At 35.1% G+C, this 25,929-nt stretch overlaps 3 protein-coding genes across 4 annotated transcripts; 1 reads left to right on the forward strand and 2 right to left on the reverse strand.

Annotated features, from left to right (window-relative positions):
• The first annotated feature begins 3,855 nt into the window (after window positions 1-3,855).
• On the forward strand, window positions 3,856-8,102 carry LOC143455290 (uncharacterized). Its single transcript, XM_076955077.1, has 14 exons — window positions 3,856-3,921; window positions 4,041-4,091; window positions 4,200-4,347; window positions 4,472-4,631; window positions 4,754-4,882; window positions 5,033-5,153; window positions 5,301-5,387; window positions 5,480-5,549; window positions 5,652-5,785; window positions 5,888-5,973; window positions 6,079-6,161; window positions 6,258-6,365; window positions 7,465-7,570; window positions 7,685-8,102. Exons 3-14 carry the CDS (start codon window positions 4,204-4,206, stop codon window positions 7,795-7,797), a joined length of 1,341 nt encoding a protein of 446 aa, XP_076811192.1. The 5' UTR covers window positions 3,856-3,921; window positions 4,041-4,091; window positions 4,200-4,203; the 3' UTR covers window positions 7,798-8,102.
• A 3,342-nt stretch (window positions 8,103-11,444) lies between these two features.
• Window positions 11,445-15,549, reverse strand: LOC143451020 (uncharacterized). Its single transcript, XM_076951664.1, has 13 exons — window positions 15,340-15,549; window positions 15,068-15,215; window positions 14,784-14,943; window positions 14,533-14,661; window positions 14,262-14,382; window positions 14,028-14,114; window positions 13,866-13,935; window positions 13,630-13,763; window positions 13,442-13,527; window positions 13,254-13,336; window positions 13,050-13,157; window positions 11,886-11,991; window positions 11,445-11,771 (listed from the first exon to the last, which is right to left on the reverse strand). The coding sequence occupies exons 2-13, from the start codon at window positions 15,209-15,211 to the stop codon at window positions 11,659-11,661; spliced, it is 1,341 nt and encodes a 446-aa protein (XP_076807779.1). The 5' UTR covers window positions 15,212-15,215; window positions 15,340-15,549; the 3' UTR covers window positions 11,445-11,658.
• A 437-nt stretch (window positions 15,550-15,986) lies between these two features.
• On the reverse strand, window positions 15,987-25,317 carry LOC143469688 (deoxycytidylate deaminase-like). 2 transcript variants are annotated; one of them, XM_076967475.1, is made up of 6 exons: window positions 25,299-25,317; window positions 23,019-23,133; window positions 22,717-22,813; window positions 22,359-22,557; window positions 21,992-22,108; window positions 15,987-18,600 (listed from the first exon to the last, which is right to left on the reverse strand). In XM_076967475.1, exons 2-6 carry the CDS (start codon window positions 23,066-23,068, stop codon window positions 18,446-18,448), a joined length of 618 nt encoding a protein of 205 aa, XP_076823590.1. In that variant the 5' UTR covers window positions 23,069-23,133; window positions 25,299-25,317; the 3' UTR covers window positions 15,987-18,445. The 2 variants fall into 2 exon arrangements, with proteins under 2 accessions (XP_076823590.1, XP_076823597.1); XM_076967482.1 differs by lacking the exon at window positions 25,299-25,317 and adding an exon at window positions 23,342-23,439.
• Between the last annotated feature and the right edge of the window lie 612 nt (window positions 25,318-25,929).

Genomic DNA, 25,929 nt, shown 5'->3' on the forward strand with positions numbered 1-25,929 from the left:
AGTTTTATGTCTTAATAGGACCTCATCCTTAAACACCGGTGTAAAGTTAGTTACCTGGTTCCTTAGTTAAGCGTTCAGTATCTTTTTCGCAGTTTAAATTGATTACTTGTCGGCTTGGTGGTGGCGTAATGGGTATAGCATGCCCGGCTCGTAGATATAGGGGAGTCGGACTCGATTTTCCAGTTGCGCTAACGTTGTAACATCCTTGAAATCTTGTAACATTCTCCAACGGTTGCTTCTGTTCAGTGGTTCGGTGAACATTTCCAGATTCAGGAAAAATAACAAAAATTCAAAAATAAAATAAATAAAAAGTGTGTGTCTGTCGGAACTTGGGGAAAGACCATTGTTCGATAACTAGGGATCGAGCAGTGAAAAATCATCCCCGAGCTCAAGTCCTAGAATGACTTTTTCTCAATCCAAGGATAAAGATCGTAATACCCTGCTATCGTGACTTGTTAAACTAGCCTTTATTGTTCTGTCTTACTCTTTCGCGTCAGTGTTGTTACTGTAGATGTAACACCAGAGTTCCTGTTGAACACTTTGATCTTTTACCTTACGGTGTACCAAGCACGGCTTGATTTGAAATTCTTTCCTAAGCATTCTGGATTCGTGACCATACCATCGTCGTTGGTACTTCTCAATTGGACAAAGTACAGTAGGTGCTCAACATTTAAAGATCTAGGCTACGTATTGCAGTGCTACCTTTTAACTTTTAACCATGAATCCTTGAAAACCCCTTTGTTTAAACCTGCACCCGTGAGCGCACTCTTTTAGTTATTATTTAAGATTCATGACAATATGTGAGAAATGGAAAGAAAACTGAGTTAAAATAGTAAGCTTTACCATCTTTGTATGCTCTGGCTTCATGACAACCGAACGTTGATGCTTACACTTGGCCACACTCGGGTGCCCAATTTAATTTTTGGCCTTCCCTTCTCTACCTGCTCGATCAGTGTTTCTCTGCACGCTTCCAGTGAGCACTGAACAGGGTTTATTGAGAGACAAAGTAACCTATCTTAGTTTTCTATGTATATTTTTATCCTGGAAGTTATTGCAAACAGTAAATGACTGATCTTACTTTTTACAACCATGACACACTCTTAACCATGGCTGATGTGCCTGCTTTTCTAGTTCATATAAAATACGAAGAGTATAGAAATAAAGCACACGCCCTTGGTAGCACACCAACATCCACTTGGAACAGCTTCGATTTTTTCGATTAGTTTCTATCTTGTCCTGTTTATTTTCTTAGTCTGTTATTACTTGATAATAAGGTTATAGTGCAGTGCGGTTTAATGAAATTAATCGTTAATATTTTTTAATGTTAATCGTTAATTAGTTAATATTGTATTTTACGCATATGGGTTATGAGTTTTAATAAGAGCACGATGTGTTCACAGGGTATAGTGTAATTTCAGCTTAATAAAGCATATACACTAAGTCCATGTGATCCTGTTTGTCACACAAACTTTAGGGCAAATGTAAAGTGATTTAATTTCCATTAGTAAGCTATATTGATACCGCACTCCTGCAATATACTTTCCAAAGCTTATGTCGAGAAACTCGATAATATATGCCTTTTTGAGGTAAACGAAGTAGACGTAAACATCTTCTGCGTATTTCCAAGACTTATGGAAAATTTTCTTGAGATTGACAATTTGATCCGTTGTGCTCCGGCCGGGAAGAAAGCCGCATTGTGTGCCCTCAAGTTTAGACTCAACTATACTTCACGGTATTGCCAACTGTTCCTTAGTCGCCCTCCCCCCCAAACTCGTAGCGATCGCATTGGAGGGTTTCCGATTACGAGCTGCTTGTACAATATAATGTCCTTTATACTTGGTGAACGAGCTTCTCTGCTTAACCTCGAAGGCGATCCTTGTTAAACTGCCCGAAAAAAGATGCTGTGGGACTGACATTCTTGAAGGTATTCATAAATGTTGTTTTAGATCAGTTTTAGTCTGATCTCTTACTTTCGACGTGAAATAGTATGGGATATACCTTTGAAAACAAAGTGTCCTTCAGTTTATCTCGACTGTTTATTGAGACACTCAAGCCTCAACGTCACGACATGGTAGGAGACAAGCTATTGAAGAGTCCATCCACCTTTTTTTGTTGTAAAATACATGCCTTAAAGTGAGTAGCAAACCAAAAAAGGTTTTGACGTCAAATCAAAGAATACAGTAGTCGTGAATTTATGATTATAAATAGCATAAAACAGGCTGAAGAATAGAACCATGTTCCCAAACGAATGCGACACCAGGGGTAATTATTTGCTGACATGCCATATTTTGCATTATTTTGCAAGCATTTTGATTTAAGTCACTTCGAAAACTTCGCCGTAAATAGTTCAAAAGAAACACCAAACAAATGAGTATGTATCGAATACCATGAAGTACCTTGTGGACCTCGCAAACGAAGATTGCAAATTTCTGCGCAAATTTCCTCGAAACAGTCAAAAGAAAAATAATGGCATGGTTTGGACACTTTACCAAGCGCACGACTTTCTTTCAAAAGCCATTGTACAAGAAACCCTACCCGGTAAAAGAAGACAATTAAGGAAGTATAAGAAATAATTGATACGGTAACATTAAGAAATGAACCGGTTTCACAATTAATGTAAGGCCTTCTCTCTATGTCATAGGTGTCAAACTCCCGGCCCGCGGGCCACATCCGGCCCGCTTTACAATAAAACTTGGCCCGCAATGCTATTTTATACATTGAACTATTTCCGGCTCGCGAGATCATTGTGCAGTATAACTTAGTTTTTTCAAGCAAGAAACAAGATTATAACAAATCGCACAATACAGCAGCACAACAGTTGCCTCATCATACGATAGAATATATCGATTTATTCCCAGCCAAAACCGTCAAAAAAAAACAAAAATTTGGTGTTGTTTCGCTGACTGTTCCAATTCATGTACTCGTGTCACGAAACGTTCAATCAAGTTTTATCCTTACGGCCCGCGGCGTTAAAAAAGGTTTGAGTTTTGGCCCCTGGTGCGATTGAGTTTGACACCCCTGCTCTATGTCGTCAGAACGGTTTGAAAGACACTGACAACTTCATTCATTCTCAGGTCCCTCTTAAAGACTAGTCAAGGGTAAAAAGGTGAAAACGAACCTTATTGTAGTAGATTCTCCCAAACCACATATTCCAACTGCATGGGATAGAACATAAAAATCGTAAACGTTTAAGATATATGCAGTCGAAAGTTATCAAAAATTTATCGCAGTGTAACAGTGGCACCTGCGACTAAGAAGTTATTGTGAACTTTTCCTATGAACGCTTTAGTTATAATATGTTCTATAGACACACCAAAGGTATTACATACAGTTTTGTAAGATATACAGGTAGCTTGGTGAAAACCAAACATTTGAATAGCCATTTCCACTTATTCTGCTTCGTTTTCGATCATGTATTTTGTAGCTGTTGGTGTATATTTTATAACAAAATTGATTTATATGTTACGCATAATCTAAATCTTTTGTCATTATGATGATGTGGATTTTCGTTTCTTGAAATAAAACACGTAACAATGTACAATTAAAGTTCTAATAGTATAAAACAAGTACTGCCCAACCTGAAATTAATCTACAGACATTATTTACCTTAATTGCGAAATAATTTGTAGTCTTGTCAATATTTCGTTTTTGTGTCTGCTATTAGGCATAACATTGCGTCAGTTTTCCGCGTCAAATAATTTAAAAGTTCATATTTAATCATGATTAAATATTTAAAAGTATAATCCACTTTTTGCTTTTGACATATAATTACATACAAATTATGGTTTAACTTGGCCAGGTTAAATGTATAAAAGCGGCCACATGTTCCCAATTCCGCAGACAGTTTCAATTGTGCTTGTGGACAGCACAGTTATTAAGTGAGTATACGTTAGACTACAACAGAAGAGGGGCAAATGCGAAGTAAGACTAAGGCTCAGTGATAAACTGAAGCAAGTAGCAATTTAAAGAATTCACAATTTGGTGAAAATGGTTTTGCAAACTTTTAATGATTTTATTTTAATGTATTTTTATTTCTGCAGTTTATTACAAAACGTACATTCTTTCATCAATAACCTGTTTTTGAAATAAAGGTAAGGTTTTTTGTAGCTAATCTTAATTTTAATATACTTAAACCTGTACGATGATTAATAATTCAAGGATTTCAACAATACGATTATTGTACGCCATTATTCTTGCAGCATTATGAATATTTTTGCGATTATTTCGTCAATCTTTCTCCTTACACTTCTGGGAGCTCAATCGACTTCTGCAAATGTCCAAGCATCAGTTACATCGAATTCCGTTGCTCTGAAGTGGAGCCCCATTTCCGGTGCCGTCAAATACCACGTAAGTTATTAAGTGTCCAAGCTCGCTAATGTTTTCAACTTAAACATGTTCTATAAATATTACTGTATAGCCTATATCTTATACTCATTAATTAATTATCGATATATGCCATATTGTTCACCAGGTACTTCTCAGTGATGACCAAAACACAGTTGTAGATAGAAACGAAACCCAGTTCGGCACATTGCTTCCAAATACTCTTTATCAAGTCATTATATCTGCCGCCGATGTGAATGGAACTAACATCGCAAACATATTACCTCTTGAATACCAATTTAGAACTGGTAAGAAACAAACCAAAGGCGTAGGAAAAATACTGAAAAGCTTTTCTTACAGCTACTAATTACATAATTATTTATCAATTAAAACGAATGATCGGTTACTATGTATATGTTAACCATTACAGTTGCTGCTCCTGTAAGCAATCTCCACATCATGGATGTGACCGAGACCTCTATCCAACTCACTTGGGATATGGACAACGAAACCGATAGTTACCAAGTAATGGTGAAAAACGACACTGGAGCTGAAATGAGTAAGAAAATTTAGAAGTTCAACACCTACAGTGCTCACCTAACAGCTTAAGTGTAATGCTAGTTCGTGTATGAATACATACCATAACTGATGTAATTGCATGTTCAGTATATGTAATATTTAATAAAGTATTTGTCAATAAAACTCGCAGGTGCAACTGTTGTACTAGGAGAAGAGGGTGCAACCATTTCTGGATTGCATCGTATGAAATTTTACAATTTTGACGTTGCCCCAGTTGGAAGCTCTGGCTTGGGTGAATCAGCCACAATAAGGTTCGTTTTACATTGGAAAGTATGGAAATAATGGAAAGATGGAAAATGTTTCGCTATCAAACACTTTGCTAATCTCATTTGTGTGTTTTTATGAATCAATTTAAAACCATGTTTCCTCAAAGTAATTGTTTTATCGGTATTATACAGAGCTCGCACTGATGGTTCCGGAATTAAGCTCATTGCCATCTGGCAAGGTAGCCAGGGAATATTCGGTGGAGCTGCAAAAATTTTCAGGTATCTTTATTTTTAATGAAACAGTTCAATAAAAACAAACAATTAAAACTTAAGCCAGAATTTTAGTGAAAGCTAACAAATAACTTCTTTAGACCGATTACAATTCCTAGAGGATCTTATTCCATAAAAGTTCAGCTTCCCTGCCCAGTTTTAGCCGTGAAAGTAAGTAGCAAAGTTTTACATTCAATCTCATTATAAACGATTTACATGTTCAACACTAACTTATATAAATACTTATACGAGTTGCGTTTGTATATGAATTAGTTCTGGAATGCTAAACTTGACAAAAAGAACTCGGTGCCAGCTGATGCAACTTACGTTTTGCGTCAAAGTAAATTGTGGCAAAGAAGAAAGGCTGAAATTGGAATGAACTTCTACTTCACTCAAGAAAATGAAACGTAACTCATATATATTGTTTCTAGCCACTAACATATGTAAAATATTTAAGAACATTTTATGCTACTACAGGACTAAACTAAAACTTTCATATTTGCTTTCAGCACCACGTGTGTCATCTCTGAAGACAATATCAGCCTCGAGTTTGGAGCGGTCGTAGAGGCTCCAAGAGATGCATCAGTAAACACTGGTGATTAATAAGTTTGTTTTATCTTATTATTTTCCAAAAGTTGTTAATGATAATCAAGCTTGCATATGTGTTAATATTTCTACTTTTACTATCTTGTGCTTTCAGCCATTCCTCTCAAAGTTGAAGAATGGGGTATCAACGGACTCGTTTCTGTTCTTTTCTCAGAACTATACAACGATACAAACGCAGTAAGTATTGTGGCATTTCATGCAGTTGTGAAGTAGAAAAAACAGTTTTAGCTTGGTCAATAGAAGTTTCAAAAGTGATCACTGCATAAATTTCAGGATATGACCAAACCAACAAATGGTACCTGGAACGCCAAGCCGGAATATGGAGACTACGTCATCGCTGTTGATTCTGGAGCTGGATGCACAGGAGGACTTATTTATGACGTAGGGCTATAAGTATTTGTCATTTTATCGGTTCCTTTACAATCACCAACTAATCTGTATTGGAGTATTGGCATCTTACTTTTCCTAAGTAAAATTTGCTGTTTGATAAATAGTTATACGCAAGTTACATAAAATTTTAACTTTTGATTATATTCTTCAAAATAATAATTTATGCCTCAACAGTTCCCGCTTGCAAACATAAATCTTTTTTAATAACCAACAAATTCTTTCAATAGGCTATCTAAAATGAAAAAAAGCTTTGAAAGTGTGCCCCTGAGCTGGGCAATAGCGATGATTTCTCCTGAATGGTTCTGGTGAACAGATCCAAATTCCGACAAAACAAAAAATCCAATAATAAAATATGTGTGCCAATTGCAACTTCCACAAAGGCTCAATCAGTAACAGTGGCTCGAGCGATGAGGAATCATCGCCGAGTTTAAGTCGTGCAAAGACTTTCCCAAGTCCGAGGATAAAGATTATGGTATCATACCATACTACACAAATAACCGGTTAACTTTTGTTGGAAAAATGAATTTCAAAATATTTGTAAAAGATGGCAGCGTTTGCTGTTTGGCATAGCGCATAAGGTCACATGCAGTTGTCTATGGCGCTGATTTCAAAATTGAAAATGGAAAACTGAAAACTTGAAAACTTTTATGGGCCTGTAGAAATTTTGCTGTTTTCTATCCTTTTTATCTGTATATGACCCGATGAATAAGTACCCCTTTCAAGTTTTTTTTTGTGAATCATCTATTTCAAAATGTAGACTTTTGTGAATGATTTATCTGCCAAAAAGTAGGCTTATGTTCTTAAAATATGAATATGAGAAGCACAAACAAGTGAAATGAAGAAAGTGCCTCAGCGTGGTTCTAGCAGGCATAACATTACTGAGTTTATCTAGCCAACGTTAATATCCACTATCAAGAGACTGTTTATCCTATTTCTTCAAATCAGCTTTTTGTAATAAAGTTTATACATGTAAAGAAACAATAATAATATAGACTCCAAAAGTGAGAATTGAATTTAAATTGACAGATAAATTTGATGAGTCGCTTATGTTTTTTTCTCTACTGTAATCTACTTATTTCATTTATTTCAGGACGTGTGGGGAATGACAAGGAAATCATCCGAGGGTATGCCAGGTGCACTTCCTTCAACCGCTTACTTTGTTCAAGATGAAATGCAGTGGCCAAGCAATGAAATAGGTAAAATATTTAGTATTACCAGGCAAACTCGTGGAATTAAAAAGATTTTTAATATGTTTTTCTGGTTATCTGCAGCAAAAATATCTTTTGCTTGACTTTTGCTTCTTGTTGCAGGTTTACTTTATGGATATAACCCAGAGGTATGTGAAGACCGATCAGGAATCACGGCACAAATTATGGTTGGAGGTCCATTTGTGGATGCGGTTTTTGCGGCTGAAGATGCCTAAACTATTTGATTTCTAAATTACTTAAATCACATAACATATTTTGTGCTTTACTACAAGACAGTATAATACAATGTTAGTATAACAATATTAATCTATGCTAAACGTCTTGTACTTTAAAACCAAAAAATCTCCATGACCACTCATGTTATTTGACTAACTAACATATAGTACATGTTATTCATCATGTTTATCTAATACGAATTCTGTATTTATTTTTGACATACAGCCTATTTCTCACCAGACTCACTATATTATTGATGAAAAATATTATAAAAACATGAAATAAAATAAATGCAAGAAGTTTATTTACTAATTTGCGCTCTGAGATCAACAGTTTTATTTCGGACTTCATTTCCACTGCAGTCATGTGCACCTTAAACTTAGAATTCTGAGCTTGTACAGGTGCTTATATCAAGAATTTAGTACTAATCACAGCCGTCAACAAACAGAGTTGCTTATTTATTTATTTCATCTGAAAAGAAGCCAAAAAAACTACAGATCTGAAATCGTAATTTGTGTTCTCCCGCCCGAGAACCCTGCATAGTGTATGTTGTAAATATTTCATCAGAAAAACATTTTTTCTGTTGAAGACAAATGTAAAGTTTTCAAAAAAGTACATTTTTCATACTGAGGAAAGATTCATGCACTTCGAGACTTCAGTAGAAATTTAATTCAGTTTCTTAATAATGATTATAATCAAGTATAGAGTTCTCGTTTTACCCGGATTTAAAGTTGCTTGCAGAGCCAGTACGTATACTCGTAAAGGCAATGCTAATAAAGTAGGAAGCATTGTGTTCAAAGGAGTCATACACAGCTCGACAGTGTACAACGTCATAATTTTCTTTACCGACGTCACCGTTAGAGTTCTTTAGTTTAATCTTTTAATGTGTTAAGTCAATAAAATTGTTAATCCGCAGAAATTAGTAGAATCGAGGAGATATGTCAAGAGAATAGTAACCTAGTTAAATAACAATTAACTCAGAATATTCCACAAAGCTTTGTTTTAGTTGATCGAGGTATATAGGCATAACTGTAATTTTTACTTGAGAAATAGCTCTACATGGATTACAGATACACTCTGCTGGCGACAGAAGTGCAAAGAGAGTTGACAAAATTTAAAAAACGCAAGAAAATCTATAAAATAGAATGTAAATTTGTCATAGAGTTTGTGTTGGAGATTGTATTGCTTTTGTGCAGTACCTGCGGCAATGTCAAATTAAACAACACAACGCCAGTAAAATTTCTTCAAAATAAATAATTATCAAAAATTCTGCATACGGGCAAAAATCTACAGCCATTAATTAATCCCAAATACTTCGTGGAATATTTTTTAGCAAATGATTGCGACACTTTTTAAGTAAAATGTGCCTACTGCCAAATATTCCAGTCTTTATCCAGTCAACCAAACTTGGAATTATGTTTTAAAGAAATACAATATTGTAGAGTTTTCATCTGTTGCCGGGTGAAACTACAAATGCCAAATTCAAAAATAATTTATGACTGATTAGTATAGAGGACAGACCAACTTTAATAGTTGATGTCCGAATCTTTTTTTTCTGTGGGTTTCTAATAGCACAATTGCCAACGTGTCATGTTTCTATTGCAATGAGGCAATAGAGAACCTCATATTTGGACAATGTTGTTTTAAGTACTTTGCCGTTACATCCAATTCGAAGACGGATTTATGGTCGAAAATTTATTGCCTTGCTTAAGGATTTTACACCGCCAAGAACAAACTTGTCTTTTAAATTCGCACTTATCTCATAAAACATGAATAGTATTGAAGTACCACAGACTCGTTTGCACACAATTTTGGTGGCTGCCATTATTTCACCGACAAACAAACGTGCGTTCGAAGCAAGTTTTCACGGTTCTTTGTAAACCATCTTAACCTAACCTGGCAGAGAGTTGCCTTGCAGCAATGAGAAAGGTGGATTGCAGACACTGACTACAATATTAACCTCGATTTCTGTGGCTGTCCATCCATCATTGCACTCTGGATAGGATGAAGCAATCGGTTTCCACTTTCCAGAGTTCCTTATATATGTGGCAAATGGCAATCCCATGGATTGGGTACCGCAATTTGTGCAGGCAGCCGGGTTGAATCCACTGACCATGAATGTGGAAGCCTTCATGGAGTGAGTTTCCTGTGTGCGTATTGCTGTGACTTCGTGTTCCTGCGTAAGGTGTTCCATAATTGTGCTTTTGGCTTTTGTGAGACCTTCCACGTTTAACAGCAACTCAGGCCCGCACGTCAGTTGGAGCTGTTCGCGCTAAGAGGTGGTTATTGGGTATGCTCATGACAGGCTGCGAGGTTGCTTTCGCCGCACACCGGGGCCAAGGGTTTAGTTTTAACCTCCCCGAGTGCACTGTGGGTCGCTGTCTCTGATCGTTGTTATTCGCTTCACGTAAAATAACTTTTCCAATACTCACCTCGCGGAGTTTGACAATATGAGCCCGATGAACTCAGCTTAAAGTCGCTATCAAACTTCCATATTTTTGAGACTTGTTACTTTAGTTGATTGTATTGAGAGCTCGGCGAATTCAGTACACAGAAACAATAAGACGCAGATAGAAAGACTACCTTATAAAGAGTTCCCATATAACTGACAACATCATTCATATTAGCATAACAGACTGAAGTTAAAAACAAATTATGGTTCAATCAACAATATACACGTACAGTTTCTTCTTCTATTCTTCCTCGAATCGGAAGTGAGTCAGATATTTTTGATTTTGGAGAGTTTTTGTTTTTTCTTGTAAGCGAAGCACACTTTTAAATCATTATTAAACATAAAACACATATTCGAACGCACTATTCCATATGTAATGCGTATTCGATCAGATTGAAAATTATAATATGATTAATATATTCTTTGCTGAAATAAAAAGTGACATCACTGTAAAAGGTTTTATTTTTTCCAATGCTTTCATCTTTTTTCTTTTCCCCAGGAAAAAGTTTGTGGAAAAATTTGTTATTCCCAGAAAAAAAGACAAGGACGAACTTTACCCCTGGAAATAATTTCCTTCTTATCCTTGTCCATTGTTTCTGCTGGTCTCTGCAATTCGTCTGGCTTTCCATTGCATCCCATTTAGTTTTCATCTTGTTCCTTCCGTAGTTTTCAAACAGCGCTAAATTTTGCTTAGGTTTTAACGGTTGATTTTTTATCACTCTTTATCTTTTTTATCTTTTATTCTAATAATTTTTGATCATGAATTTACGTATGTTATCTTATGATCCCCAGTACAGCGTATATAGATTCAATAGTATTGTAGTTGGCCGAATTAGTTTTACGCTCATGAAATATGTACATCCAATGTTATCGTGCTGAAGTATAGAATCAAACATTTAGGTTTTAACTCTCTTGAAAAATTATTATTTGTGTAAGCTAAATCCTATCATATTTCTCTTATTTTGATATAACATACAGTCCTATACACACTCATGAGGGTCTTAGTAGTAGCGGTTCGTTATTTGTGGAGCAATTATAAATACCTAGCTTAAACAGCTGTGTCTAATGCAACACTATAAGCATTAGCACCAACTCAGAAGGTAGGTAGCCTTTGAGCTAACTTACCTAGAATACATGTTTAAAAGTCTGAAAATAAACTATACTGACCATATATAGCTCGAAATGAATAACAAATATCTTGCACTTGTTTTATTTAAAACTTTCATAATATTTTTCATCGTTAATTTGATGAGCCTGGTGAGAGTGAGACATTAATCACAAATAAATACGGAATTGTTTTTTGTTTAGGAAAAACATAAAAAGTCATGCATATATAGTCCTAATTAAAGCGTATGGTATATACAGATTCATGATCAAAAATACGAAACAAAATATGTAATCAAATAATTTAGGCATCTTCAGCCGCAAAAACAGCATCAACAAATGGACCTCCAACCATAATTTGTGCCGTGATTCCTGATCGATCTTCGCATACCTCTGGGTTATATCCATAAAGTAAACCTGCAACAAGAAGCAAAAGTCAAGTAAAAGATATTTTTGCTGCAGATAACCAGAAAAACATATTAAAAATCTTTTTAATTCCACGAGTTTGCCTGGTAACACTAAATATTTTACCCATTTCATTGCTTGGCCACTGCATTTCATCTTGAACAAAGTAAGCGGTTGAAGGAAGTGCACCTGGCATACCCTCGGATGATTTCCTTGTCATTCCCCACACGTCCTGAAATAAATGAAATAAGTAGACTACAGCAGATAAAAAACACAAATTAAGCAACTCATCAAATTTATCTGTCAATTTAAATTCAGTTCTCACTTTTGGAGTCTATATTATTATTGTTTCTTTACATGTATAAACTTTATTACTAAAAGCTGATTTTAAGAAATAGGATAAACAGTCTCTTGATAGTGGATATTAACGTTGGCTAGATAAACTCAGTAATGTTATGCCTGCTAGAACCACGCTGAGGCACTTTCTTCATTTCACTTTTTTGTGCTTCTCATATTCATATTTTAAGAACATAAGCCTACTTTTTGGCAGATAAATCATTCACAAAAGTCTACATTTTGAAATAGATGATTCACAAAAAAAAACTTGAAAGGGGTACTTATTCATCGGGTCGTATACAGATAATAAGGATAAAAAACAACAAAATTTCTACAGACCGATAAAAGTTTTCAAGTTTTCAGTTTTCAATTTCCAATTTTGAAATCAGCGCCATACACAACTGCATATGACCTTATGCGCTATGCCAAACATCAAACGCTGCCATCTTTTACAACGATTTTGAAATTCATTTTTCCAACAAAAGTTAACCGGTTATTTGTGTAGTATGGTATGATACCATAATCTTTATCCTCGGACTTGGAAAAGTCTTTGCACGACTTAAACTCGGCGATGATTCCTCATCGCTCGAGCCCCTGTTACCCTGTTACTTTTTGTGTTGTCGGAATTTTTATCTGTTCACCAGAACCACTCAGGAGAAATTATCGCTATTGCCTTGCTCAGGGACAAACTTTCAAAGCTTTTTTCATATAAGATAGCCTATTGAAAGAATTTGTTGGTTATTAAACAAAATGTGTGCTTACAAGCGGGAACTGATGAGACATAAATTATTATTTTGAAGAATATCATCAAAAGTTAAAATTTTATGTAACTTGCGTATAACTATTTACCAAACAGCAAATTGTACTTAGGAAAAGTAAGATGCCAATACTCCAATACAAATTAGTTGGCGATAGTAAAGGTACCGATGAAATGATAAACACTTATAGCCCTACGTCATAAATAAGTCCTCCTGTGCATCCAGCTCCAGAATCAACAGCGATGACGTAGTTTCCATATTCCGGCTTGGCGTTCCAGGTACCATTTGTTGGTTTGGTCATATCCTGAAATTTATGCAGTGATCACTTTTGAAACTTCTATTGACCAAGCTTAAACTGTTTTTTCTACTTCACAACTGCATGAAATGCCACAATACTTACTGCGTTTGTATCGTTGTATAGTTCTGAGAGAAGAACAGAAACGAGTCCGTTGATACCCCATTCTTCAACTTTGAGAGGAATGGCTGAAAGCACAAGATAGTAAAAGTAGAAATATTAACACATATGCAAGCTTGATTATCATTAACAACTTTTGGAAAATAATAAGATAAAACAAACTTATTAATCACCAGTGTTTACTGATGCATCTCTTGGAGCCTCTACGACCGCTCCAAACTCGAGGCTGATATTGTCTTCAGAGATGACACACGTGGTGCTGAAAGCAAATATGAAAGTTTTAGTTTAGTCCTGTAGTAGCATAAAATGTTCTTAAATATTTTACATATGTTAGTGGCTAGAAACAATATATATGAGTTACGTTTCATTTTCTTGAGTGAAGTAGAAGTTCATTCCAATTTCAGCCTTTCTTCTTTGCCACAATTTACTTTGACGCAAAACGTAAGTTGCATCAGCTGGCACCGAGTTCTTTTTGTCAAGTTTAGCATTCCAGAACTAATTCATATACAAACGCAACTCGTATAAGTATTTATATAAGTTAGTGTTGAACATGTAAATCGTTTATAATGAGATTGAATGTAAAACTTTGCTACTTACTTTCACGGCTAAAACTGGGCAGGGAAGCTGAACTTTTATGGAATAAGATCCTCTAGGAATTGTAATCGGTCTAAAGAAGTTATTTGTTAGCTTTCACTAAAATTCTGGCTTAAGTTTTAATTGTTTGTTTTTATTGAACTGTTTCATTAAAAATAAAGATACCTGAAAATTTTTGCAGCTCCACCGAAGATTCCCTGGCTACCTTGCCAGATGGCAATGAGCTTAATTCCGGAACCATCAGTACGAGCTCTATATAATACCGATAAAACAATTACTTTGAGGAAACATGATTTTGAATTTATTTATAAAAGCACACAAATGAGATTAGCAAAGTGTTTGATGGCGAAACATTTTCCATCTTTCCATTATTTCCATACTTTCCAATGTAAAACGAACCTTATTGTGGCTGATTCACCCAAGCCAGAGCTTCCAACTGGGGTAACGTCAAAATTGTAAAATTTCATACGATGCAATCCAGAAATGGTTGCACCCTCTTCTCCTAGTACAACAGTTGCACCTGCGAGTTTTATTGACAAATACTTTATTAAATATTACATATACTGAACATGCAATTACATCAGTTATGGTATGTATTCATACACGAACTAGCATTACACTTAAGCTGTTAGGTGAGCACTGTAGGTGTTGAACTTCTAAATTTTCTTACTCATGTCAGCTCCAGTGTCGTTTTTCACCATTACTTGGTAACTATCGGTTTCGTTGTCCATATCCCAAGTGAGTTGGATAGAGGACTCGGTCACATCCATGATGTGGAGATTGCTTACAGGAGCAGCAACTGTAATGGTTAACATATACATAGTAACCGATCATTCGTTTTAATTGATAAATAATTATGTTATTAGTAGCTGTAAGAAAAGCTTTTCAGTATTTTTCCTACGCCTTTGGTTTGTTTCTTACCAGTTCTAAATTGGTATTCAAGAGGTAATATGTTTGCGAGGTTAGTTCCATTCACATCGGCGGCAGATATAATGACTTGATAAAGGGTATTTGGGAGCAATGTGCCGAACTGGGTTTCGTTTCTATCTACAACTGTGTTTTGGTCATCACTGAGAAGTACCTGGTGAACAATATGGCATATATCGATAATTAATTAATGAGTATAAGATATAGGTTATACAGTAATATTTATAGAACATGTTTAAGTTGAAAACATTAGCGAGCTTGGACACTTAATAACTTACGTGGTATTTGACGGCACCGGAAATGGGGCTCCACTTCAGAGCAACGGAATTCGATGTAACTGATGCTTGGACATTTGCAGAAGTCGATTGAGCTCCCAAAAGTGTAAGGAGAAAGATTGACGAAATAATCGCAAAAATATTCATAATGCTGCAAGAATAATGACATATACAAGATTTGAATTATAGGCCTACAAATGTTTTCATTTATCAATCGTTTTTCAAATGTTTTCAGGTCATGGTTTACATTATGAAATATCTATAATATTCCTTACCTTTATTTCAAAAACAGGTGTATTCACAGAACAATATATGAGTAACTAGTCTCAAAAACTGCAATATAAAGGTATTAAAAACGGCACAATTACAAAAAGGTTTTATGAGATTATAACTTGCTTAAATTGCTTAAGTTGCAGTCATTGCGTCTTGGTCATAAATTAGCCTTGCTCCATCTACTGGGTATACACTCTAACAGTCTAATATATAAGCTAATCAGTAATCACTTAATGCTAGACCTGTCATCCACAAGTGAAACTGTTTGGTGAAGTGGAAGCATGACACCGCTTTTATACTTTATTCCCGCCCAAGTTAAACCTTAATTTCTGTGTAATTATATACGTCAAAAACTTAAATTGACAATTTTGTTTAAGATTTAACGTTATTATGAAATATAAACAAATCAATTGACGCGGAAAACTGACGCAATCTTATGCCTAATAGCAGATACAAAAGCGGAATGTTGACAAGATTACCAATTATTTCGCAATTAAAGTAAATAGTGTCTGTAGATTAATTTCAGGTTGGCAGTACTTGTTTTATACTATTTGAACTTTAATTGTACTTTGTTACGTGTTTTATTACAAGAATCAAGAACTCACATCATGAAGCCAACATGATTTAAGCAAATATCGTAATATGCAACGTAATCAATTTTGTTATAAAATATACATCCATGCGTTAGCTTGAGTGAAGATTTTTGCGGTTTTCTGAAATTTGCTTGTCTCAGCAATGGTATATATGAATGCGTAACAATTTTTTGGCTCGTTTTTAATCACAGGGTACAGTTTACTAAACAGATTCGTATAACCTATAACTTTGGTAATTGATAAACATGAGACAGCTGTCAAATTCACGAATACGGGTTGAAACTTTTTTGAATTGTTTTAGACTAGAATTAATGTTGTTTTTTCCCGTAGGAAGGTGAAAATTGAAAAACATTTTACCTGATTTTTTAACATCATTTACATTGGAATAAACACTTTTCTACTGTAAAAACTTCTACAATGTGTCAGTGCGTACCCTTAGCGGTGTAATGAATTTGATTTTTTACCAAAATGTTAATTACTTTCTTGAATACATAATCACAAGATTAATCATAGTCATACGCTCCTTTATTCAAGAAGTCATACTTCCGATATAAACCATATAATTTCCTCATATTATAATTAGCATGTAAGAAGTACAGTACAATTATAATTGTAATAGTAATAATAATAACTAATAACTATTAGTCTATATACAGCAAAATAATTTTGCGAAGTAAATTTAAACAAAAACTACAGTTCTTAGTGATTACTCGTTGCAAAGAATGATAAAATGAATATATACTCAAATAATTGAATCATTTATTACGCAGAAAAGGAGTTGGTTACACGAAATATAATCCCGTAGCAAAACGTACAGTCTATCAGAAATAGCATACACAATACTTTATTTCTCCACTTCTTCTTAAACTTATCAAAAAATAATACTTTGCTAAAATATTTTTTCCGGATATAAAGGAGAATACAGAATTTCGTATATTTAATAACAATAACCACTAAAAAAGATCAACTCATTGTGTACAAATAAGAAAACTGTTATTTTCAGTTGCGTATACAGTGTAAGCTATTGCCAAAGTTTATTTGAAGTGAAGAGCAAGACGAAAAACAAGTTGATCTTACATCAAAGAAGAGCTGTTAACAAACATACAGGACAAAGAATTTTTCATTGATATTTAGTGGTTATAAGCAATATCTCTAAAAATGTTTTTATCTAATACTGTATTTAAAAAATGTAAAACTATACAGTAGTTATAACAAGGACTTTAATTGCCGCATTTTTGTTGCAGTCAATCATCGTAGGCCTACTTTAATGTTTTTACAAAATCTTTTGCCGATTTTGATTTTGTTTTCCTTTTCTATCTTGAAGTTGATCATTTGTTCATTTCCATATGATTAACGGTAAGATAACTCTTATCATAAACCATTACCATGACAAACTCAAGACTCACTAAAAGAAGTTTAGGAAAGCTTAAATTGAAATAAACAGTAAGGTACAGTACTTTCACAGTTATACCCTAGAAAGATACACAATGATACTCACATCGGGTAAAAGATGAACACTAGTAAACTTGCTATATGCGGTTAATGGTACATAAAAAATTATAAAACGCGAATTTTCAATAGCTGAAAATTGTGTTTTAATATTATTGCTGTTCAAAAAAAATGCGAGCAACACAAAAATAAACGTAGCTGCAAAATGCACAAAAAATAATTTTCAGTAAAAACTACTTTAGCTTGAAGTGAGGGGCAAGTCAAAAACCAGTTAATCATATATGAAAGAACACTATTAACTGAACATTCTGGTAAAATATTTTTGAAAAATAATTTGTGGTTAGGTAGTTAGCCGCAAAAGAAAATCGCAAAAAGTCTCTGTTTTTGTCCTGTTTTGCGCCGTAGATGAAGGCTCTTGTTATGTCATACATTAGTCAAGTTGCTTGACAACATGCTGCTGCTGTTGCTTTCGTTGGGTGGCAGTCAACTGAAGTCAGAAACGTAGGTGATAGGATAGGTGATACGTAGGTGACAGAAACGTAGGTGATAGATAGGAGTTTAGCCTAGGTCCAATTAGGCGTCATGTGAAGAAATTAGCAACGTGAAGCATTGTAATTGAATAAATTATGATTGTCTTAAACATTGTCTTAAAATCCAGTAGCCCAATGATTTGCGTCGTTACGGTATCCTTTGGACCGCATAGACTACCCATCAAACCGGTACCGTACTATTTGCCGTGGTTGGGCAATAGGATGTCACTTATCAAGTCATTGGTAGTTAGGGCAATCTATACAGCTGTAACCACAGACACCTGGCTGTAACAGATACATACGTGATATACAGTAGGTGCTGCTAAATTTATGAATTTGCGAATATTGTCTGTGATTACCTATGACATCATATGAGCCTTGATCTGCGTCACAATTAAGGCAAATTTTACGATTTCCTTTTGCTTATAATTACCTAACCAAGAATTATTTTTCAAATCTATTTTACCAGACAATTCAATGAGTAGTGTTCTTTCATATAGGATTAACTTGTTTTTGGACTTGTCGCTTACTATAACCTATTCTTCATTAATGTCTTCGAAGTCGATGGTTATCTTTGGATTGGTCTCATGTTTTACAACTTCCACTCTGAACTCTTTCAGCATTTTTCTTGACGCTAGGTAAGCATTTTTTTCACTTTTTTTGTCCGAGTAATAAACGACTTTCTTTATACCTAAAATTTTTAATCATATTTTGTACATTTATTGTGACAGCTCGTTAATAAAGCGATCGAAATTTAAACCAATAAACACAGCATTTGTATAGTTTATGAGATTAAAAAGATCGCTAGCCGTCGTCGTGTAAGCAGCATGTTATTTAGATTCCCGATATAAATGTTGGGGCACAGAGTCGATCAGCGACTGGATCGCGCTGTCATCCAAAGTTTATGGGTCATGTATACCGCGAAGGACGAGGTATATAGGTGAAAGAGACGAAGATGACATGGACTACGATTTGATACTCAGCTGCGCCACAATCACAAGATATAGGGTTTGCCAATGTGTGCCGATTTGTATTGAGTTGAGCTGAATCGCCCATCGGCCGTTGGCTGGCAGTTGAGCTGTTCCCATTCTGGGCAGCGATAGTCCGTTGGGGTTGAGAGTCAGCGTTGGTGTTGAAATCAAGTAGAATTTCTTGCAGAGTCGTTATGATTAAAGTCAGTGACTGAACTTGAGATCCACTCGAGCCCTTTTTTCAAAGACTTGACTTGACTTAAGTCCCTTTCAAGAAAATTACATGAAGGACTTCACTTAAATCGGGATAATGTTTCAAATGACTCGACGTGACCCGAATCGGTTCATTTTGATTACTTTTTACCATTTAAGGTGCAACGAACATCTTACAATTATGCCCGAATACATCAAAGTGTGACTAAAAATTAGTTGTTTACAAAGTCGTACGGTGCTGCAAAACGACGCAAACTTTGTAAATTTTCTAAACGCTTTTTCTTGACAGAAATGGTATTTTGCTTTCAGTACGGCTAGGTTTCAGATATCGCTTGGCTTGACTTCACTCAAGTTTTATTTACCAAAAGGCACGGCTTGATTGGAGTCACTACTTCCAAATGACTCGACTCGACTTGACTTGAGTCTTAAAAGGGAACTGTCACATTCAACCTATTTACTAAAAAAGGATAAGAATACGCTGATGCGGAAAATATAACCAAAATTTTTTGATCTTCCGTTTTGTTAACCAGTTTTTGGCAAAACCGTTTTCAAAAACCCGTGCACATTGACGTCACAAAGGTTGTTGGTGTTCGAACATACTTCAAGCGCATATCAGATCAATGGAAAGTTGCTATTGCAAGATTCGTTTAGGCAAATTTAGTGGGCGTGTTGGACATTTTTTTAAATTTTTCAGTAATGAACAATTAACTAATCATTATAAAAGGAGTTTTTTATTAACCAAATGCTATCTGTATGTCAATTGTGTTGAGCCTGCAAAAAGAAAAGAAAGCTAACCACTAGCACACTAGCTAGAGGGGTATAGTTGTAGCATAAAACTTACGATCAAGTGCAGAACCATGTCCATGTGTTGTATTAGTTACTTCGTATACTAGACCTCTTCTATTCAGTTTGTAATGTCAGGTTGTTCTGCACTAGACCCAACAGTTGTGTGAGAAAGTGCTTTGAATTGTAGGCTAAAGTTACTTTTTTTTAAATAGATTGGAAAGTTTTCAAACTGCATGGGGGGTTTTAATCCGCGCGTTACTTTGTTTTGGTACCACCTAATGTTTGCATTTATGAACGTTATTGAAAAGCTTAAAGCAAAATAAGCCTTATAAAACTGTATATATTTCTGATGACTAGACTTATACTGCCTAGAGCTGAGACCAGACAATGTACATACAGATATCACTTGTATAATTATAAACTCCTTTTAAAATTGGTCAGTCATCCATTAATGAAAAAATATAAAAAATTTATAACACACCCACTAATTTTAAGATGCTCCATGCATATTATGGCTTGAGTATGAGAAGCTGTTGACTTTGGTAGATTCCGTGTACCGCACTAGCCCCGTGTTTAAATGCTTTCACTCGGGTGTTTGGAACTAATGTCATGTGTTTGCAGCGATAATAATTAATTAATCGATAGAGAATGTTGGAACAGATGAAAATTCTCAGGCACACGTTTGTTCGGTATAGGTAATTGCCTATATAACTGTAATCATCGATGCTGGTGAATGAATGCCAGGTCGGGTTTAGTTCCTGTTTCCTATCATCTGAAGAAGACAATACTTTGCTATTTATGTTATACGCTATTTCCGACGTTAATAGAGCTCGGTTGAGCTGTAAAACTCCGTTGCCACTTCTCAGAAGGAGCTATTCCCCAGCATCACAGGCGGGTTAACATATTAAAACTTCTTTATGGCAAACGCCTTCACAACGAAAGGCGTGGTAATTCAAGTTTAACTGAGGCAGCAATCAAAGTAAAGTTAAAACTGACAGCAGCTCGTGCGCTTGTCACAATAAGCTGTGGCCGAATGAATGATTGACCGCTGTAACGGAGTCACTACACAAAACACTGAAATCGCTGTAGAGACAGATAATAAATATCGCACAATAAAAATATTAAAGCCATGTAAAGCGTAGCCACCACAAGGCAAATTAAATTGTTGTTGGCCACCCAAAAAGCCTAGCGGTCTTTGTCACTGTTGATGTAGTTATTCCCCTGTTCTCTATTTAACGTAGTGACAGTTGATTTCCGCCACCATTCTTACAGACAGGGGCAAGGTAACAGTGAGAGCAACGAAATAGACATCCGCGAGTTTTGAGGATTTTGCTGTATTCATTGATGATCTTGTAATTGTCATTGTCTATCTACGCCCAATCTATCTCCGCCACAGACAAAGATTGCTGACGAGAGATCATGCTCTCATGAAATGAACCGGCTATATGACCTCTGCTTACTGTGTATAGACTCAGCTACCGAGAAATCGAGACGTCATAGCTTGTTTGTCATGCAGTAGGTCTCTTGGAAAAAGATGACAATGGCCGGATGTTTGTAGGGGAAATGCTTAATGACAGTGAGCTTATGCCCTCGATGTTAAGCTGCAGCTCTGCTTGGTAAGTTTATGTGCTATGTGGTTTTTTAATAATTAGAGATGTTTCTGAGCCATTTTTTGCTGGACATCTCGGCTAGAGGTGCTTGGGTCAGATTTCGCTGTCAATTTATAGCAAGGATATTGCCCGAAAATCTGCACGAGCAGCCATAAGGCTTAATTCCCAGCAGGGCATCGAAAAATGTAAAACAACGATTTACCATTAGGAGTACAGCTAACCGGGTTCAATTCTAAGTTGTACTACCGTTGTAATGCACTACAGCTAGGTATGAACGACGCTTTCTTCTGTTCAGTAGTCCTGATGAACTGTTCCAAATTCATACAATATAAAGAAATCATAAAACCAAATATCAAAAATAAATTTGTATTCACTAGAACTTGCAAAAAGACAAGTTCGAGCAGCGGAAAATTATCATTGAGTTTAAGTCGTGCATCGTCTTTCTTCAGTCCGAAGATAAAGATTGTGATAGCATGCCATATACAATACCAGGTTGCCTTACCTGACTGTATCAAGAGCTTGGCGCATTCATTGCACGGAAATAAGGAGACGTAGATAATACAGCCTTCCAAAGATTTCCCATAACTATTGACAACAGCATTCATCTCAGCATGACAAACTGCAAGATTGAAAACAACGGTTGATTACAATAATAACAAATGATTACAGTTTCTTCTTGTAATTTAAAGAAAAATTAAATGAAAATTATTCATTGGTTGATATACAAAAAGAAAAAAACTCTGTCGAATCGTAGGCTGTATTTAGAAGCAAGGGTATACAAGGAAACTGAAATCCCATTTGTATAAAACATTCTGCACCAGATGCAAATTTAGTTGCAATTTAGGGTTTAAAAATATCTCATGGGTCACCGTAAAACTTTTTTTCTTTGTCCAACGCTTCCTTTTTTTCTCTGTGCTCATAAGGAACTTTATTCCAGGAAAAAGTTTCATCGTTATTGGGTTCCGTTTTTGAATTCCCTGCTGAAAGTAATTGCTGTTTTCCATCCGGCATTCCATTATATCCCATTCCAACAATTCTTTTCTTTTTGTTTACTATACATGCTCCAACCTGTATAATGTCGCTAGGTAATGCTTAAAAACACTTCTTTAAGAACTTAAAAATACTAAAGGAAAACTATTTGAAAGCCTTTCTAATTTTATGAACCACTTCCAAAATTTTAAAAACTTTGTGGAAGACCTCTGTCACTTCTGTGATTCAGAAATATACCTGAGTTTTAGGATCTTTGCTTCTTTTTCCAGAAAGGAAGGCTAAACCCATAAAATAATCATCCCAAGATAAGACGTCTTCTCGTCTCTTCAAAGACCTTCATACAGCAGAAATTCAATATTGCCGGCAACGCACTAGCATGTTCGTTAACGTTAATGTAGGCTATGCAATGACTCTACTATAGTACAGTACAGTATGTAGACTGTATATTTTAATCAAAAGCTTTGCAACTGTATTACGTTTTATATTTATTAATTAATTATTAATATTTATTATATTAATTTGCATTTAAGCAAACGTACGACGTAGGTAGCTCTTCGTCTACAGGATTTATTGGATTGTTGTCAGCCATTTTCAGTTGACGTATATTTAACTTGAACGCATGGAAATGTCAAAGAAGTACTTTTATTATGCAACCTAGAAGAAAACTAAACTTTATAAATCGTCATATTTTCATTATTTTTCTCGTATAGTCCAGTTAGGTCAACATACTTAAAATGCAGAATTCATTTAAAATTTACACTTTAATAGGTATAGAATATTTTGCCACATCTGCTGCTACAGCCCAATATCTCCAAATAAACCTTGTTTCTCAGTACTATGTTTTCCACCAGGCATAACTAACCAGGCAACTAGGCAACCATAACCAGGCAATAACAAAAGGTGCTCAGCTGGTGAATTAATTCTTTTATGAACCACAATTTTCCAAACCCATGCGGGTGAGCCTCGTCAGGGCAGATTACAATAAGAGAATAGGAAACATTCTTTAAAAATTACGAAAATGATTATGATGTATGGAGCCATATATATATATATATATATATATATACATATACTGCCATATACATACATAAACCATACACCTACATCTTCCTAAACCTTACATCCTCCTACTTATATACCATACACCTCCACCTGAGCATCTTTTGTTATTGTTGTTTCTCAGTCTTCAGCCACATTATTCCGTGCACTTAGTTTCTTTTGTCGGTTTGACATAAAGTCATTGCACTCTCGAGATTAAAGTCTGCCCACAGCACACTACCAAAATTTGTTTAGTTTACAACTAATGACTTTACGACAAATATTAAGCTACTGTAATTAGGCAGAGCAAAGATAACAAAATCACCCTATGACTTTTTTCAAATTCTATTTGGCATTCAAGTGCCTGAACTATTCTAAACTTACAAACATGTCCACCCATAAAGTTTATTTGTATTAATTTTGAAATATGAGGTTCTACCACTTCTAAATATGACTGTTACGACAAGTTTTGACATGATTGTACAGGCTCTGCGCAATTCGACATAATTTCTAACTATATAGTCACATAGTCTTCAAATTCATAATTTCAACTCCATTTTCATGGTTCGGAGACAACCGAAACTACGTTTCTAAAAATTTTAAATAACACAGTGTGTTACAACATATGTGCAATAAAAGAAATCGTCTTTTTGTTATAGTTATGTTAATGTCAATGTTTAGTTCTAGTTATTCATTTATCAAGCTTTGTTTTAGAGAATGACTAAATAGGTCACGCAGCCTGTCGCTAAAGGTAAGCGGGTACGCAAAAAGTTGATTTTTGTTATTTAGAAGTTAATTGAATTTAGATTAGAAGACAGATTTAGGTTAGGTTTAGCTTATTGTGTTATAACAATTAAGTAACATTAACTAGAAACTGTAAAAAATAGCTTCGATTGCGCGATTTTTTCGGTGAAATAGTGGTAGCCTTGTTTTATTGCCAAGTCGATGTAAAATGACTCGTCGCTCGCTGCTTTGCTAGACTTGTGTAATTAAACTCTTGTAAATCTCTTCAATCAAATTCAGTTCGAGTTCTAAAATCCAGCGGTTATCAATCAAGACTGATATGATATGCTTTGACGTATAGCCTATATACTGTATGTCTGTATAGGTTTGGCCTTGTTTAACGACAATGTAGATCATTGCTTCTTATCTAAACCTTTCAATGGTGACCCAAGTCTTAAGCGTTAAAAGCTTAGCGACCCACCTCACCACAACGTTTATCAAACAATTGCATTTAAAATTATAAAGTTAAATAACTTTGCTTATACATCTTACTACAAACTGCATAAAAACACTAAACCGCTCGTTATCGTCACATGTAGAGTAAAACATTTATTCTAAATTGCAAGTTTGAGACGCTGTGTAATCGTAAGGAATTTTAAAACGTCACGCATCTCTAAAAATGGTGTTATTTATTTGTTCAACTGATTTTTTATAATGCAAATTTTAATAAATTGTATTTGGTGTGTTGGTACATTGAATTCTCATTCATTTTGTTTTTTCCATAAACTGTACAAACGGAAATTTATGCTGACACAGAGAACCAGATAATTTCGAACATACGAGTGTATTCATAGTAACGACGACCAGATCACAACTATCGCTGGAAAACATCTACATAAAACGTGCGTTATGACAAAACATAAAACAACAGAGATGAAAGTTTCATGTCCTCAGCAGCCACTCATTTTGTTAACTGGATTGTGTTTTTGTCAATATGGTATTATGTTTTTGCTGTGTTTTCCAAAATTCACTTAAGCTTTTAGTTAGCAGTCCCTTACCGTTTCGTTAGTACATTGTTCCAACGATTCCTACGCGTGACGCAGTCTCTTGTTACGCAATAGTTATCTAAATAACGAAAACAAGGTGACGCAAACACCACTTTTCTTTTTTACCTATAACGTATGCTATGTTTCGACCTATAACAGTAATAATTGCTTAACATAATTCTAACACAAGAAACACAACTTACAAATCTTAGGGGTTGAGAAGCACTGCACTGTACATGATAATTGTGTTCAGGCCGATGGTTACTTTTACAGAGTGTGGACTTAAAAAAGTATTCCCTGCAACTATGAGTTATAAATATGTGATAGCGATTGTTAACGTTGCATTTGGTGAGTCGCAGTTAGTGACAAATGTATTACAATTTAAACTTATTTTACATTATGTAGTGCTTCAATATAAGTTAACTTATAGTATTTTTTGTCGTGTGCTCGGTGTAACCTGCAGTATACCTGCCTTCAAGGTAGCGTTGTATTCACGAGTTACTAATACTGACAAGCAATGTGTACATTTAATACAAATAACCCTTGTTGTTCTTAAACGCCGCGTTCAGAAAAGATTTCGATTTGGAACTGACTTGACATGTCTTGATATTTGCTTGATTCGAAAAGCATAAACATCAATAAC

The sequence above is a fragment of the Clavelina lepadiformis genome, chromosome 1, assembly GCF_947623445.1.
Source record: "Clavelina lepadiformis chromosome 1, kaClaLepa1.1, whole genome shotgun sequence".
Taxonomy (NCBI): Eukaryota; Metazoa; Chordata; class Ascidiacea; order Aplousobranchia; family Clavelinidae; genus Clavelina; species Clavelina lepadiformis.